General features: G+C 33.2%; 1 protein-coding gene across 1 annotated transcript; it reads left to right on the top strand.

The window, feature by feature from the left end:
* Positions 1-3938: 3938 nt before the first annotated feature.
* On the top strand, positions 3939-4988 carry LOC129872550 (uncharacterized). The gene is made up of 2 exons (XM_055947508.1): positions 3939-4250; positions 4671-4988. The coding sequence occupies exons 1-2, from the start codon at positions 3939-3941 to the stop codon at positions 4986-4988; spliced, it is 630 nt and encodes a 209-aa protein (XP_055803483.1).
* The last annotated feature ends 8924 nt before the right edge of the window (positions 4989-13912 follow it).

The raw sequence follows: 13912 nt of genomic DNA, 5'->3' as shown, positions 1-13912 counted from the left end.
ATCTTGTCTTCCACCGAGGTCACTCCTACCTTGTCCCGAATAGCCTCATTTCTAATCCTGTCGCTCCTGGTGTGCCCACACATCCATCTCAACATTCTCATCTCAGCAACTTTTATCTTTTGAATGTGAGAAGTCTTAACTGGCCAACACTCCGCCCCATACAACATAGCCGGTCTAACCACCACTTTGTAGAACTTGCCCTTAAGTTTTGGTGGCACATTCTTGTCACATAGCACTCCGGAAGCGAGCCTCCATTTCATCCACCCTACCCCAATACGATGTGTGACATCATCGTCAATCTCCCCGCAGCCTTGCATGATAGACCCAAGATACTTGCAACTACTCCTCTTTTGGATTGCCTGAGCACCAAGCCTAACTTCAACGCCAACCTCCTGAGGTGTCTCACTGAACTTGCACTCTAAGTACTCTGTTTTTGTCCTACTCAACTTAAACCCTTTAGACTCCAAGGTATGTCTCCAATCCTCCAGCTTAGCGTTAACTCCGCGGCGAGTCTCATCGATCAGGACTATGTCATCCGCGAAAAGCATACACCATGGCACCGCACCTTGAATTTGTCGCGTCAATCCATCTATCACCAAGGCAAATAAAAAAGGACTAAGAGCTGATCCTTGATGCAACCCCATCACCACTGGGAAGTGCTCTGAGTCCCCTCCTACTGTCCTTACCCTGGTTTTGGCTCCCTCGTACATGTCCTTGATCACCCTAATGTATGCCATAGGTACACCTTTAGCCTCCAAACATGTCCATAGTATTTCTCTTGGGACTTTGTCATAAGCCTTTTCTAGGTCGATGAATACCATATGCAAGTCCCTCTTCCTCTCCCTATGCTGCTCCACGAGTCTCCTCATAAGATGGATGGCTTCTGTAGTTGAGCGTCCCGGCATAAATCCAAACTGGTTCTCTGAAATAGACACGTCTCTCCTCACCCTCATCTCTACCACTCTTTCCCATAGTTTCATAGTATGGCTTAGTAGCTTAATACCTCTATAGTTGTTGCAACTCTGGATATCCCCTTTGTTTTTGTATAGAGGGATCATTATGCTCGACCTCCATTCTTCGGGCATCGTTGCCGTTTTAAAGATGACATTAAATAACCTAGTCAACCACTCCAAACCTACAGAGCTCGTGCTCTTCCAAAATTCCCCAGGAATCTCGTCAGGTCCGGTTGCTCTTCCCCAGCGCATCCTACGAACGACACTCTTAACCTCCTCGACCTTAATACTCCTGCAATACCCAAAATCGCAATGCCTCCCTGTATGTTCTAAATCTCCCAACACAAAGTCTCTGTCCCCTTCCTCATTCAAGAGTTTATGGAAATAGGACTGCCATCTCTGTTTAATGAGGGTCTCGTCTACCAATACTTTTCCATGCTCGTCCTTAATGCACTTCACTTGGTCCACATCGCGTGCCCTTCTCTCCCGCGCCCTGGCTAGCCTGAACAATTTTCTATCCCCACTTTTCTCTTCTAGTTCAGCATAAAGGCGTTCAAAAGCTATTGTTTTTGCCGTCGAAACCGCCGACTTCGCCTCCTTTCTCGCTATCTTATAAAGTTCCATATTCGTCCACTTCTCCACCTCATCTGTGCTTTCTATCAACTTTGCGTACGCCATCTTCTTTGCTTCCACTTTTTCTTGCACTTCTCCATTCCACCACCAGTCTCCTCGATGCCGACTACGACTACCAATCGAGACTCCCAACACTTCCCTTGCCACAGTCCTAATACAACTAGCCGTCCTATCCCACATACTGGTCGCATCTCCATTACTATCCCAGGCCCCCATGGCCTTCAACTTCTCTCCCATCTCCAGGGCATTTGCAGTGGTCAAACTCCTCCATCTGATCCTAGGTCGATCATCCCCGACCCTCTTATTCCTCATCATCTTGATCCCTAAATCCATCACCAAAAGCTTATGTCGGGTTGTAAGGTTGTCTATCGGAATGACCTTACAGTCTTTGCACAGACCTCTATCGACCTTCCTCAGGAGTAAAAAGTCTATCTGAGTCTTAGCCACCGAACTATGGAATGTTACCAAGTGGTCTTCCTTCTTTGGGAAACTCGAATTGGCTATGACCAACCCAAAAGCTCTTGCGAATTCCAAAAGTGAAAGGCCTCCTACATTTCTGACCCCGTAACCAAAGCCTCCATGCACATCATCATACCCTCCTGAAATAGACCCGATGTGCCCATTGAAATCCCCTCCCACGAAAAGCTTCTCAGTAGGTGGTATATCTCCCACTAACTCGTCCAAATCCTCCCAAAAACGCCTCTTCTCCTCCTCTCTTAAGCCCGCTTGTGGCGCATAAGCACTAATAATGTTGAATGTGCTCCCTTCAACGACCACCTTAATCGACATCATCCTATCGTTGACTCTCCTAACCTCCACTACCTGATCCCTTAGATCATTGTCTACTAAAATGCCTACCCCATTCCTATATTTCGATCTACCTGAAAACCAAAGCTTATACCCGTCTACCTCCCTAGCTTTAGAACCTACCCATTTGGTCTCTTGGACACAAGCTATATTAATCTTTCTCTTCTTTAGAATTTTAACTAGCTCTATGGATTTTCCCGTTAACGTTCCAATGTTCCAAGAACCAACTCTCAGTCTAGACGCTCCTTTAACCCACTTACCCCTCCTTACCCTCGTCCCCGACCCCGTCCCTGAATGAGAACATGACCTTAACCTACCATCACTATCTAAAGCCACGAAAAAATGTAGGAATTAATAAATTATTCAAAAATCTAAAGTTAGCAAAATGCAACGATAAGTGTATGAACAAAAAAATAGATAAACCGGAGGTACCAACTCCAGTTGAAAAGAACCTGATTCACGCCGGAAACACTGTTCACGCCGGAAACACTATTCACGCCGGAAACACTGTTCACACCGGAAAATGGAAAACCGCGAGACGCCGCCGGAAATCAATAGATCTAGTCCAAATCTGAACAGATCTGGAGATATTCGTTGGAAAACAAGCAAAAGAAAAGAAAATAAAAAGAAAAAAAAAGAAGAAGAAGGAGACTTTTCCAAAAAGCTTGAGATTCTTGTTCCTGAAGCTGAGTTACAGAAGGGTCAGAGGGAGAGGGGAGCAGAAGAAAACAAGAAGTGGGTAATTGCTGGAATTGTGATTCTTCCAGATGGTAACTGACAAAACTCTAAAAAAAATTAAGTTCTCCTTTCAAGTGAGATCTTGTCCAACATAACTCCTTTTTTCTTTTAGAAAGGCCAAAAAAATATTTAAAAAAATTACAAAAAATACTATAAATAGTCGGTCAATAAAATGAAAAAATATAGTGTTACTTTAGTCAAAATTTACATAATTTTAACTTTTAATCTGGAGAAGCAAAAAATTAAGATAGACGGAGTAACTAAAATTTCAAGTACCCTTCATTTTTGACTCTAAGATCGTTAGTTCGAAGAAGAAGGAGAGAATAAAAAACGAAAAGAAAAAGGAGTTGCAGGAGAGAGGGAAAGAGAGAATCGGCGCCGCCATTAAACAACTCCAAGGATGCACATGTATCTGAGGTCAGTCCTCAGATAGTCAGCTTGAATGACATTTCCTTCGTTCAAAAAATAAAGGAAATAATAAGAAACAAACAAAATAAATAAAGCCATATTTTAATTAGGTCAAAATTGAGCAGTAGTGGACATTAATATTGGATTCATTTATAAGCTAATTAATGACTAACATTGATCAGCTTCATCCATCCATATATATGGCCGACGCTCGAGACAAACTTCACATTACATCCTTCACATTTACTCATTTTCTATTACTTCTACAATTAATATTTCCTTCTTACAAAATCTCCCACCTTCACTATATTTACAAGGACACAAAATTAACAATATAAATTCTTCTTAACAAGTTTTCCAATTAATATCTCACACAAGTTTATGCTTTGATAGCTAAAAATGGAGTCGTATTCATGTGCTAAAATATATTCTTCTAATTCCTTCTCTTCTAGTTCTTCAAGTGCTTCTATCGCTGGTCATAATCAACATAAAGAAAAGAAAGAAAAGCCATATCTTTCTACTCTCCATAAAGTTCGTAGCCTTCCATCAAAATCAATCAACAAGAAGCCTATAGCTCCATTGCCACCAATTCCCCCAAAAATCTATACGGTCGAAGTTGTTAATTTCAGACAAGTTGTCCATTTGCTAACCGCAGCACCTGAGTTTCAATCCCACTACAATTCCACATCTGGCTTCGGGCATTTACAAGAGGTTGTTAGTATAATTATATATTAAATTGTGTGATCATCGGCCCCACGCATGCATGCCCTTAATTAATTACTCTTTTTATTAGGACAAATTAAGAGTTCGTTTAGATTGATTAAGAAGAAGTAGTTTTTAAGTTAAAAAAATTTAAATGATTTTTAAGTCAAATTTTTGGTTTTAAATTTTTTTAAAATTATTTTAAATTTATTTTTAACTTTGTCAAACACTCTCCAAAATTTAAAAATAGAGTTTGATCAATTTTTAAGTCAATCCAAACATGCTCTAAGCAGTGACATTTCTTTTTGATTGAAATTTGAACACAACTAACTAAAATGTCAGCCTTAATATCATGTTTTCGATCTAAAAATTTAACTTACATATTAAATGGAACATACTATTTTAACTAATTGATCATGTTTTCAATAGGTGGCTCCTCCTCCTCATAGTGATCTTTCACCAACCTCATTATCAAGTAACAACACTAATATTGGTGGACAATGGAGAGAGTTTCTTCCTCCTTCCTCCGCAGTGGTGATATCAATCGACGATGATTCTGATGAATCAGTTACTGAAGCAGAAGAGAAAGATGTCGAACACCAAATTCCGACGGACAGTACTATTTTTGGAGCATGCGATACAAGTCCTCATGGCTTCCCTCAATTGCCTTCTTATTTTGCATGGTGTTCCTCCCTTCTTTTGAGCCCCGACGCACTCACTTCTTTGGATTCAAGCACAGTTCTCTAATACCTTAGCTCAAATTAAAGGCGAATTTTAAATTTTAAATTAAATAAATCATGGTGATTTGAGTACTGAAAAGTAGTGGATTTAGTTGAATCCGCTCTACATCCAACATTGTACTTAATATATGCTCAGCTTATCTACAAGTGCATTGGAGCTCATTTTTACTTTTTTTTTCTAGATTAGTGGTAAAAATTTGTCTCTTAAAAACGATCAAGTTGATAAGTTTTTGGGAGAATTTTTACTTTAACTCATAAAAGTTTAAATTTTTTCTAAATAAAATGCATGATTCAAACACAATTTTTAAAACTTAAATTTGACTAAAAAACGTGTATAAGTTATAGTTTATGCTTTGTACTTCTCTAGGAGAAGCAAAATTTAGATATCTAAGGTCAACTCTTTGTGATCACTACCCAAGTGCGCAAAATTTTCTGCTTATTATTTTTTGAAATCAACGGTCAAGCTAACAAGATGCGCTGAGTAAATTGTTAAGAATAAATTGTGCTCCAATTAATATCAATTCAAATACTTCTTTGGTTCCATTTATGTGACGTTAATTTTTAGTAATTTATTAAAAAAAGAGTTAATATTTGGAAATAATTAATTTTGAACTTCTTACACTACTAAAAAACTGTCAAAAAAACGACGCAAAAAAGCGACGGACTGCGTCGCCCCTAATTTTTTAGATTAAAAAATATATATAAAAAAACGACGGACTCCGTCATTTTATTTTTTTTAAAAAAAATATTTAATAAAAAGCGACGGACGTTTAGTCACCGTCCGTCGCTTTGTTTATCTTAAAATTTTGCAGAAGAGCGACGGACATGCTCCTTTAGTCCGTGGCTTTTCTGAAAAAATATAAAAACAAAAAACCAGAAAAGCGACGGACTAAAGGACCCTGTCCGTTGCTTTTCTGGAAAAATATAAAAAAAAACAGAAAAGCGACGAACTAAAGGACCCTGTCCGTCGCTTTTCTGCAACACTTTTGACAGCAGAAACCTGCAGTTTCTACTGCCCACCTACAATCAAAATTCAATTCAATTGTATTCAATTCAGCCCATTCAAACACAAATAACAATAAACAAAATCCGCAAAATACATAATAACAAACATAATTAAACACTTAAAATGAATAAAATCATAATTTAGAACGATTTCAAGTATTTCAAAGTTAACAAAAAAAACTCAAAATGTTCATAAACTAACATAGGAAACCCTAAGGACTATTTGCTATATATTCATCACTTTCGTCGGAATCATCCGGAGTGGACGCTCTTGAATAACGGGGCGGAGACTAACGGGCGAGGTTGAGCACTTGTTCTTTAATTTGCTCAACTTGTTCATTCGTACTTTTTTTTATCTTCGATCCTTCTTTTCTCTAATTCTGCCAATGCGCGTGTAAGTTCTGCAATTTGCTGAGACATTGCAGCTATCTGAACCCCGTCAATGGCCTCGGCTTGACGCGATGATCCAATACCTTCTAAACCTAATTGGAGTCGTCGTACATTATTCCTAGAGCTCATTCCATATATTCGGCCCTTGTGGCTGCCTCCAATCACTTTTTCTGTCCAAATTTGAGTGGACTATTCAGGCGTTAGCTGAATCGAATCTCCCATCTCACGTACGTGCTGCTCATAATCTTGCTGCATATTAGAAAATAAAAATTATAATCAAACTATATATATAAATATATATAAAATAAAACTTAGAATCAAAATATATTATATTATATCTTAAATAACTTACATAGGCTCGTTCGGCTCTTTCTTCCACCCACTCATCCGGATCCGACTCATTAGTCTTTTTCTTCACATGAGTCTTTTTAAAGACTTCATAACGATAGGGAGTGCGTTCCAATTCTTTTTCCTATAAATAAAAATACAATTAATGAAATAATATTTTGTCAAATAATTTATTTTAGAAAATGAATTTAAACTTAAAATTTAGAAACCTTACCATCTCCCTCTGAATCGTACCAACACTTTTTGCACCTCCGGTGTGCAATGAGCCACCCTTTAGGCTGGCTCTTGCTTTTTTTTCTTGATCGGATAAAGCCTTGAATTCTTCGGTATCCCAATACCGGCATAATTCTTCAAATATATGAGGCAACATCCAACTCGAAGGTGTCCGATCATCCCTAGCTTTCTTTAGCCAGCTTGACAGTCTGGCACTCGCTTTTCTTTCAAAAGTGATCGCAATGACCATATTGTACCTTGGCTCCCAGGTACATAAAGTCTGAAAAAATGAATAACGTTAAATAATTAGTTAAGTAAAGTATAGTAAAAATATTAAACGTAACTTAAAAAACTAGATTTAAACATATATATACCATGAATTCATTAAATATTGCTTGGCGGATACTGTTTGGAATCTCCCGCCAAGAGTGATAGGGCTCAGTATATAGCCTCCTAACACTCTTCTGAAGAGCCCTAGCAGCCTCCTTCGAAGGATGTCACCTGCAAGACACATAATAAACATGTAATTGTATCATCAATTAGTTATTAATGTAGAAAAAATAAATAAAAAAATAAAATATTAAAATTACGAGGATCCATCAGGCTCAATCATGACTCTCTCCCAAGTCTGTCCATCTGCCCAGGAGCTAATCCAGACATATCATATAATGCCTCTGTTCTAGCAGCAGAAGAAGGTGTAGGTGATGCTGTAGGAGTGTCAGTCTCAACACTAGAATCTTTAAGTCTTAGATTAGATATGTGAGGAGACTGAGATCCGGGAGATGGAATTGTGGGAGATGGAGTAGAAGAAGATGATACTCTCGGGGATCGAGCAATAACCTCTGTAGGTAGCTGATAGGTCTGATCATATGAAATATATCTGACCTGTGATGAAGAAGAAGTGTCGCGTGGTCGGCGGAACTGACTATGGTAAACTAAAGGATCTATAGTCCCAAAAGGCACAACATGAATATGTGTAGGACTAGCTTGATGGTGCTGCATCTCTGGCGCTGAAGAAATATATCCTGAGATATCCTCAGGATCAACAGGTCTCCTAGACTTCTTTTTACTTCTACCAGAATGGCTAACACCAACATGATTCCGAGATCTATCACCATCACCAGATGACATCTGCATGTAAAGTAACAATACAATATATAAAAACTACATAGTTGATTAAATTTAGGGTTAGAGAAATAAATAACTTACATACTAGTGATAATCTACCACTCTATTCCTCCTCACTTATTTCATTTTCGTCATCTTTTCATTCCTCCTCCTCAATTATTTCATATTCATTGTCAATCCATTCCTCCACTTTAAATGATTCATATTCCTCGTTTACTTTTTCCTCAACATTTGACATTATAAGTTCATCATCGAAAACTTCTTCTACTATGAACCATACAAAATATCTAGGCTTAAATCCATCTATTTCTCCATGATCAACCCATACAAAATATCTAGGCTTAAATCTATGTGAGGAGACTGAGATCCGGGAGATGGAATTGTGGGAGATGGAGTAGAAGAAGATGATACTCTCGGGGATCGAGCAATAACCTCTGTAGGTAGCTGGTAGGTCTGATCATATGAAATATATCTGACCTGTGATGAAGAAGAAGTGTCGCATGGTCGGCGGAACTGACTATGGTAAACTAAAGGATCTATAGTCCCAAAAGGCACAACATGAATATGTGTAGGACTAGCTTGATGGTGCTGCATCTCTGGCGCTGAAGAAATATATCCTGAGATATCCTCAGGATCAACAGGTCTCCTAGACTTCTTTTTACTTCTACCAGAATGGCTAACACCAACATGATTCCGAGATCTATCACCATCACCAGATGACATCTGCATGTAAAGTAACAATACAATATATAAAAACTACATAGTTGATTAAATTTAGGGTTAGAGAAATAAATAACTTACATACTAGTGATAATCTACCACTCTATTCCTCCTCACTTATTTCATTTTCGTCATCTTTTCATTCCTCCTCCTCAATTGTTTCATATTCATTGTCAATCCATTCCTCCACTTCAAATGATTCATATTCCTCGTTTACTTCTTCCTCAACATTTGACATTATAAGTTCATCATCGAAAACTTCTTCTACTATGAACCATACAAAATATCTAGGCTTAAATCCATCTATTTCTCCATGATCAACCCATACAAAATATCTAGGCTTAAATCTATTACCATACAAATGAACCATAACTATATATGGATTAAAAAATTTCAAGCACCTACATTCACGATAAGGACACCTAACCAATTCATTTCGCTTAAAAACATCAAGTGTCATGGCATGATCGATAAAATTTCTTACACCGTCAATAAATTCAGGTTTCAAACCACCACCAACTTCATAATGCATGTTATACATCCACAAACGATGATCCATCTACAAAATTACGTATATTCAAGCTTAATTAATTAGTTCATAATGACTACAATTCATCGAGACTACAAATTCTAATTAATTCAATTTATAATTAATTAATTCATATAATAATTAAGTTCAAGTTATGATTAATTCAATTTATAATTACTTAATTCATATAATAATTAAGTTCAAGTTATAATTAAGTTGAAATTCTAATTAATTCAAGTTATAATTAATTAATTCATATAATAATTAAGTTCAAATTATAAATATTTTAAGTTCTAATTAATTCAAGTCAGATGTTCTAAGTTAAATAAGAACAAAATTACAAATTTCAAGTATATACAAATTAATGTTCTAAAATAGGAGTATTCAAGTATCTAATTAAAGTTCAAGTTAATGACAACATAAAGTTCTAATTAATTAGTTTTAAAGTCTAAAAGTTCAAAATTTATCCAAACTAAAATAATTTATAAAGTTCTGAATTCCTAAAATTCAAGAATTTAAAGTTCAAGTTAATAACCATATGAACTTCTAAGTTCTAGTTACTTCTAAAGTTTAAAGAGTTCAAACATATACAAACCTAAAAATTTCAAAGTTCCACTTCCAAAATTCCTAAATTTTAAGTTCATGACTTTGAATATCGTCTAACTCTAATTAGCTTAATTAGTTCATAAGTACTACATTCAACAAGATTTCTAAAGTCAACAAAATTTCAAGTTCAAAGTTCTAAGTTCAAGTTCAAAATTCAAGTTCTAAGGTCAAGTTCTATATTATATTCAAGTATCCTAAAATTCAAGTATCTAAGTTCTAATTAATTCCAAAGTCTAAAGTTCACAATTTATTCAAACCAAAAAAAATATTCTAAGTTCAAAAATCCTAAAGTCCAAGTTCATAACTTGAATATCTTCCAAACATCAAAAATCATTCAACTCAATGTTTTTCTAACTTGAATATCTTCCAAACTTAAAAAATACTAAATTCTAATTTCTAATTACTTCATGTTCTAACCATAATTTTATCTTCAAAAACACTTCAAGTCCAAATAACACAATACCCAATTCACAATCTAATTAAAAAAAAAAAACAATTCAAACTAAAGTCCTAAAATTTTTATTCACAATCTAACTTCAAGAACTAACCAACTTAACATAACATTTGAACATCAACAACACTTTAATTCCAACTTCAAAACATATTCAATTCATAATTTAATTTTAAAAAAACTCCAACTCAAATAATTAAAAGACCTAAAATCTAATTTCTAACATTCACCAATTCTAAATCACATATACAAATTAACTATGTTAATAACATACATTAATCAAATTAAATGAAATAAATAACTAACAAATCAATAAATTAATTGTTTTTTTCAAAATTAAAACCCTAAAACTAACTAACCTTAACAACAATAAGGAGAGAGAGGCTGACGGTGGGGAGTGGCGGCGGCAACAACGGCGACGGGGGAGGACGTGACGGCGGCAACAACGACGAACGGCGGCGAAGGGGTGGGGGTTGAAATTTTTAGAGAGAAAGGTGAGGGTTTAAATTAAAAGCGACGGACTCCGTCATTAATTTTATTTTATAATTACTTTTTAAATATATTTATATATGACGCAAAAATCCGCCAAAAAAGCGACGGACAAATAGTCTCTGTCCATCGCTTTTTATTAAAAAAAATAAAAATTAAAAAAAAAATAAAAAAGCGACGGACAGCGTCTCAAATTTCGTTGCTTTTTTGAGCGACGCAGTCCGTCGCTGTTTTTTCCGTCGTTTTTTGGACAGTTTTTAGTAGTGTTATTTCATTCTTAATGTTTTAACTGTTGTAGTTGTATAGATATTATGATGTATCGATTAAGTCCATAATTAAGTTTAAAGTCTTAAATGTAGAGGCGAATTACGGATTTGAGTTGATGTGTTTTGGATCCTAGTCATTGAATACATAATTTGAATTATTTGACTGAACACGAAGTTTGAACACTACAAAAAAATAACGTTTTCAAAGAAATGAAGAAGGTTGAATAACAAAAACAAAGAATTTTTATTCCAACTCAAATCAATCCACGATTGACTTGATGGTGAAGAGCTTCATATTGCTCTTGATTATGGCAGCATGCTATGTTGCTGAGAAAGAAATCATGAAAAAAAATGATGAGGTGAATAGCTCATTCCTTCTAATATTGCTTATTTTGAAAGTCTTTCTCAAAAAATAGTAATAAAAGTTTTGGTAAAATAAAAGTGTTTATGAATTAAACATAATTAATTTATAATTAATTTTAGCTTGCAAACACTTGATTTAAAAATATTTTGGGTATTTACCAAATGAAAAAATAAGCCGAAAGAAGAATATTAGGTTGTTTTGACCCGCTTATAAGTTTAATCAAATAGGAAAGAAATAATAAATACTTAATTAGTAAATAATAATAAATTAAAAAACGGAGCCAGATTAGCCATAAAGTAAGGGATCGTTTGGTAGGTTGTTAAAACGTAACTTATTCATGTATTAATTTAGGAATCATTAATTTATGTATAAATTATATAATGTTTAATAGCTAGTTAGAAATTAAAGTTATTCATGTATAATATTAAATACAACTTTTAATTTGGAATTTTAAAATTCACATAACTAATACTTATATAGGTTATAAAAAAATATGTTATTTAGAGAATAGAAATGAAATAATTAATCATAACTAATATCTATATAATTAATAAAACATAAATAATATTTACATAATTAATACTTATATTATTACTATCTATATAATTCTAACGAACTACTCTCTCTATTCTATATTAACTGAATTTCTAAGATAATGTACACATATTAAAAAAAATATTTAAGAACAAAATTTGAATCATATTTTTTCTATTATTTTTTTATTTAATCAGCCTAATAAAAATAATTAAATGTAAAATCATAAATATAAATAATCTCTTATTATAGTATAACTTTATAAATAATATAATTTAACTCTTAAAAAATCAAAAAATTTCATTAATGCAAAAAATAAATAAATATTTTTCTTAAATTTTAAATAATTTAATTATTTTAAATAATAATAAAATTTTAGAAATTCGATTAATATGAATTAAAGAAATATCAACCACCGCAAAGGCGGTACATAACCGTCGTTTCATATTGTATCCGCTTGGCACAATTTTCTTGCATTCACAGTAGGTGTGAATTGGGAAACTAAAATTCTACATCGATATCCACATCCAGCGAAAAATAAAAAAAATAAAATATCTCTATTAAATGTAGACAACAATCCCATCTATCATATAAATAATCGAAATTTTTTACTATTAAGTATCGTACACAATTCACATTAATAATCTTCTAGGTCATATATTAATTGATTATTTTTTATTTTATATGATATTTAAAAAATTATAAATAAAAAAATAAATATATTAATTCACTATTTAAAAAGTTTTTTGAAAATTTTATAAACAAATAAATATAAATACTTTTTAAAAAAATAATTATAAAAATAATATTAATTTTTTTTAATTAATACTTTCTTGATTTGTAAGACACATGATAGTGTCATTGTGTAAGCTATGTAATAAACTTTTTCACCTAAATATTTTATTAAGCTGTATGAGATATTCTTTCTCTTTATATAACTTACTTTACTTTTTTATTGGTTGGTTAAAAAAATTAATATATTTTTATATTTAGTAATAATTTAATAATTATATATCTTTAATGAAATAATTTATAATCGTATAAATATTTATAATTTATTTTAAATCATAATTATTTTTTTTAAAATTCATTTCTAGTCAAACTACATCACGTGAGTGGAGAATATTGTTTTTCTCTCAAAAACATGTGGACACCTCGCACCTGCAAGTAGCGCTGTTCATGGTTATGGTTAAAAAATCAAATCGAACTGTAATCCGAACTAAATCAATTAAAAAATTGATATTTGATTTAATTTGGTTTTAAATTTTGAAAATTGATATTATTTTGGTTTGGTTTTGATTTTACTAAAAAAAAGGGCAAATAATTATTTATATACATTCATACATAAAATATAAATATTTTGTTAAATTTTAATTAACTTAAGTCTTTAACTTTATCATTTTCTCAAGTCTAACACTTAAATTTTTATATATATTTTTCTTGTAACGCTTCCCCCGATAGTTCCGTAATTATTGTACTTGGGGTTATTTTCTAGCTATATAAATTTAATCTTTTGATTTTTTTTTATGTATAATGACTTTAGTATTACATAATTTTAGTATTGCTTAAATGAATTCATAGTACCTTTTCTCAATAAAGTTATTATTTTTAAATTAAAAAAAATGAATCAAACCGACAAGAATCAAATCGATGGTTATTTTTTTGATTTAATTTTAAAAATTTTAAAATTGACTAAATTAATTTAATTTTAATTTTAATCAATAATCGATCTAAATCGAAACATAAACGCGATGACTACATGCTGAATCTGAATGAAGAAGGTTAGAGACCCCACCAGTTGTCCTAATCTAAGTCGTTCTGATCAAAAGATTCATAATATATGCAAAATTTCTACAGGATCAGCTTCTGTGACCCTTATCCCAAAAAA

Source organism: Solanum dulcamara, chromosome 11, assembly GCF_947179165.1.
Source record: "Solanum dulcamara chromosome 11, daSolDulc1.2, whole genome shotgun sequence".
Taxonomy (NCBI): domain Eukaryota; kingdom Viridiplantae; phylum Streptophyta; class Magnoliopsida; order Solanales; family Solanaceae; genus Solanum; species Solanum dulcamara.
Note: the sequence above shows the minus strand (reverse complement) of the source record. Positions and strands in the feature narration are given on the sequence as shown.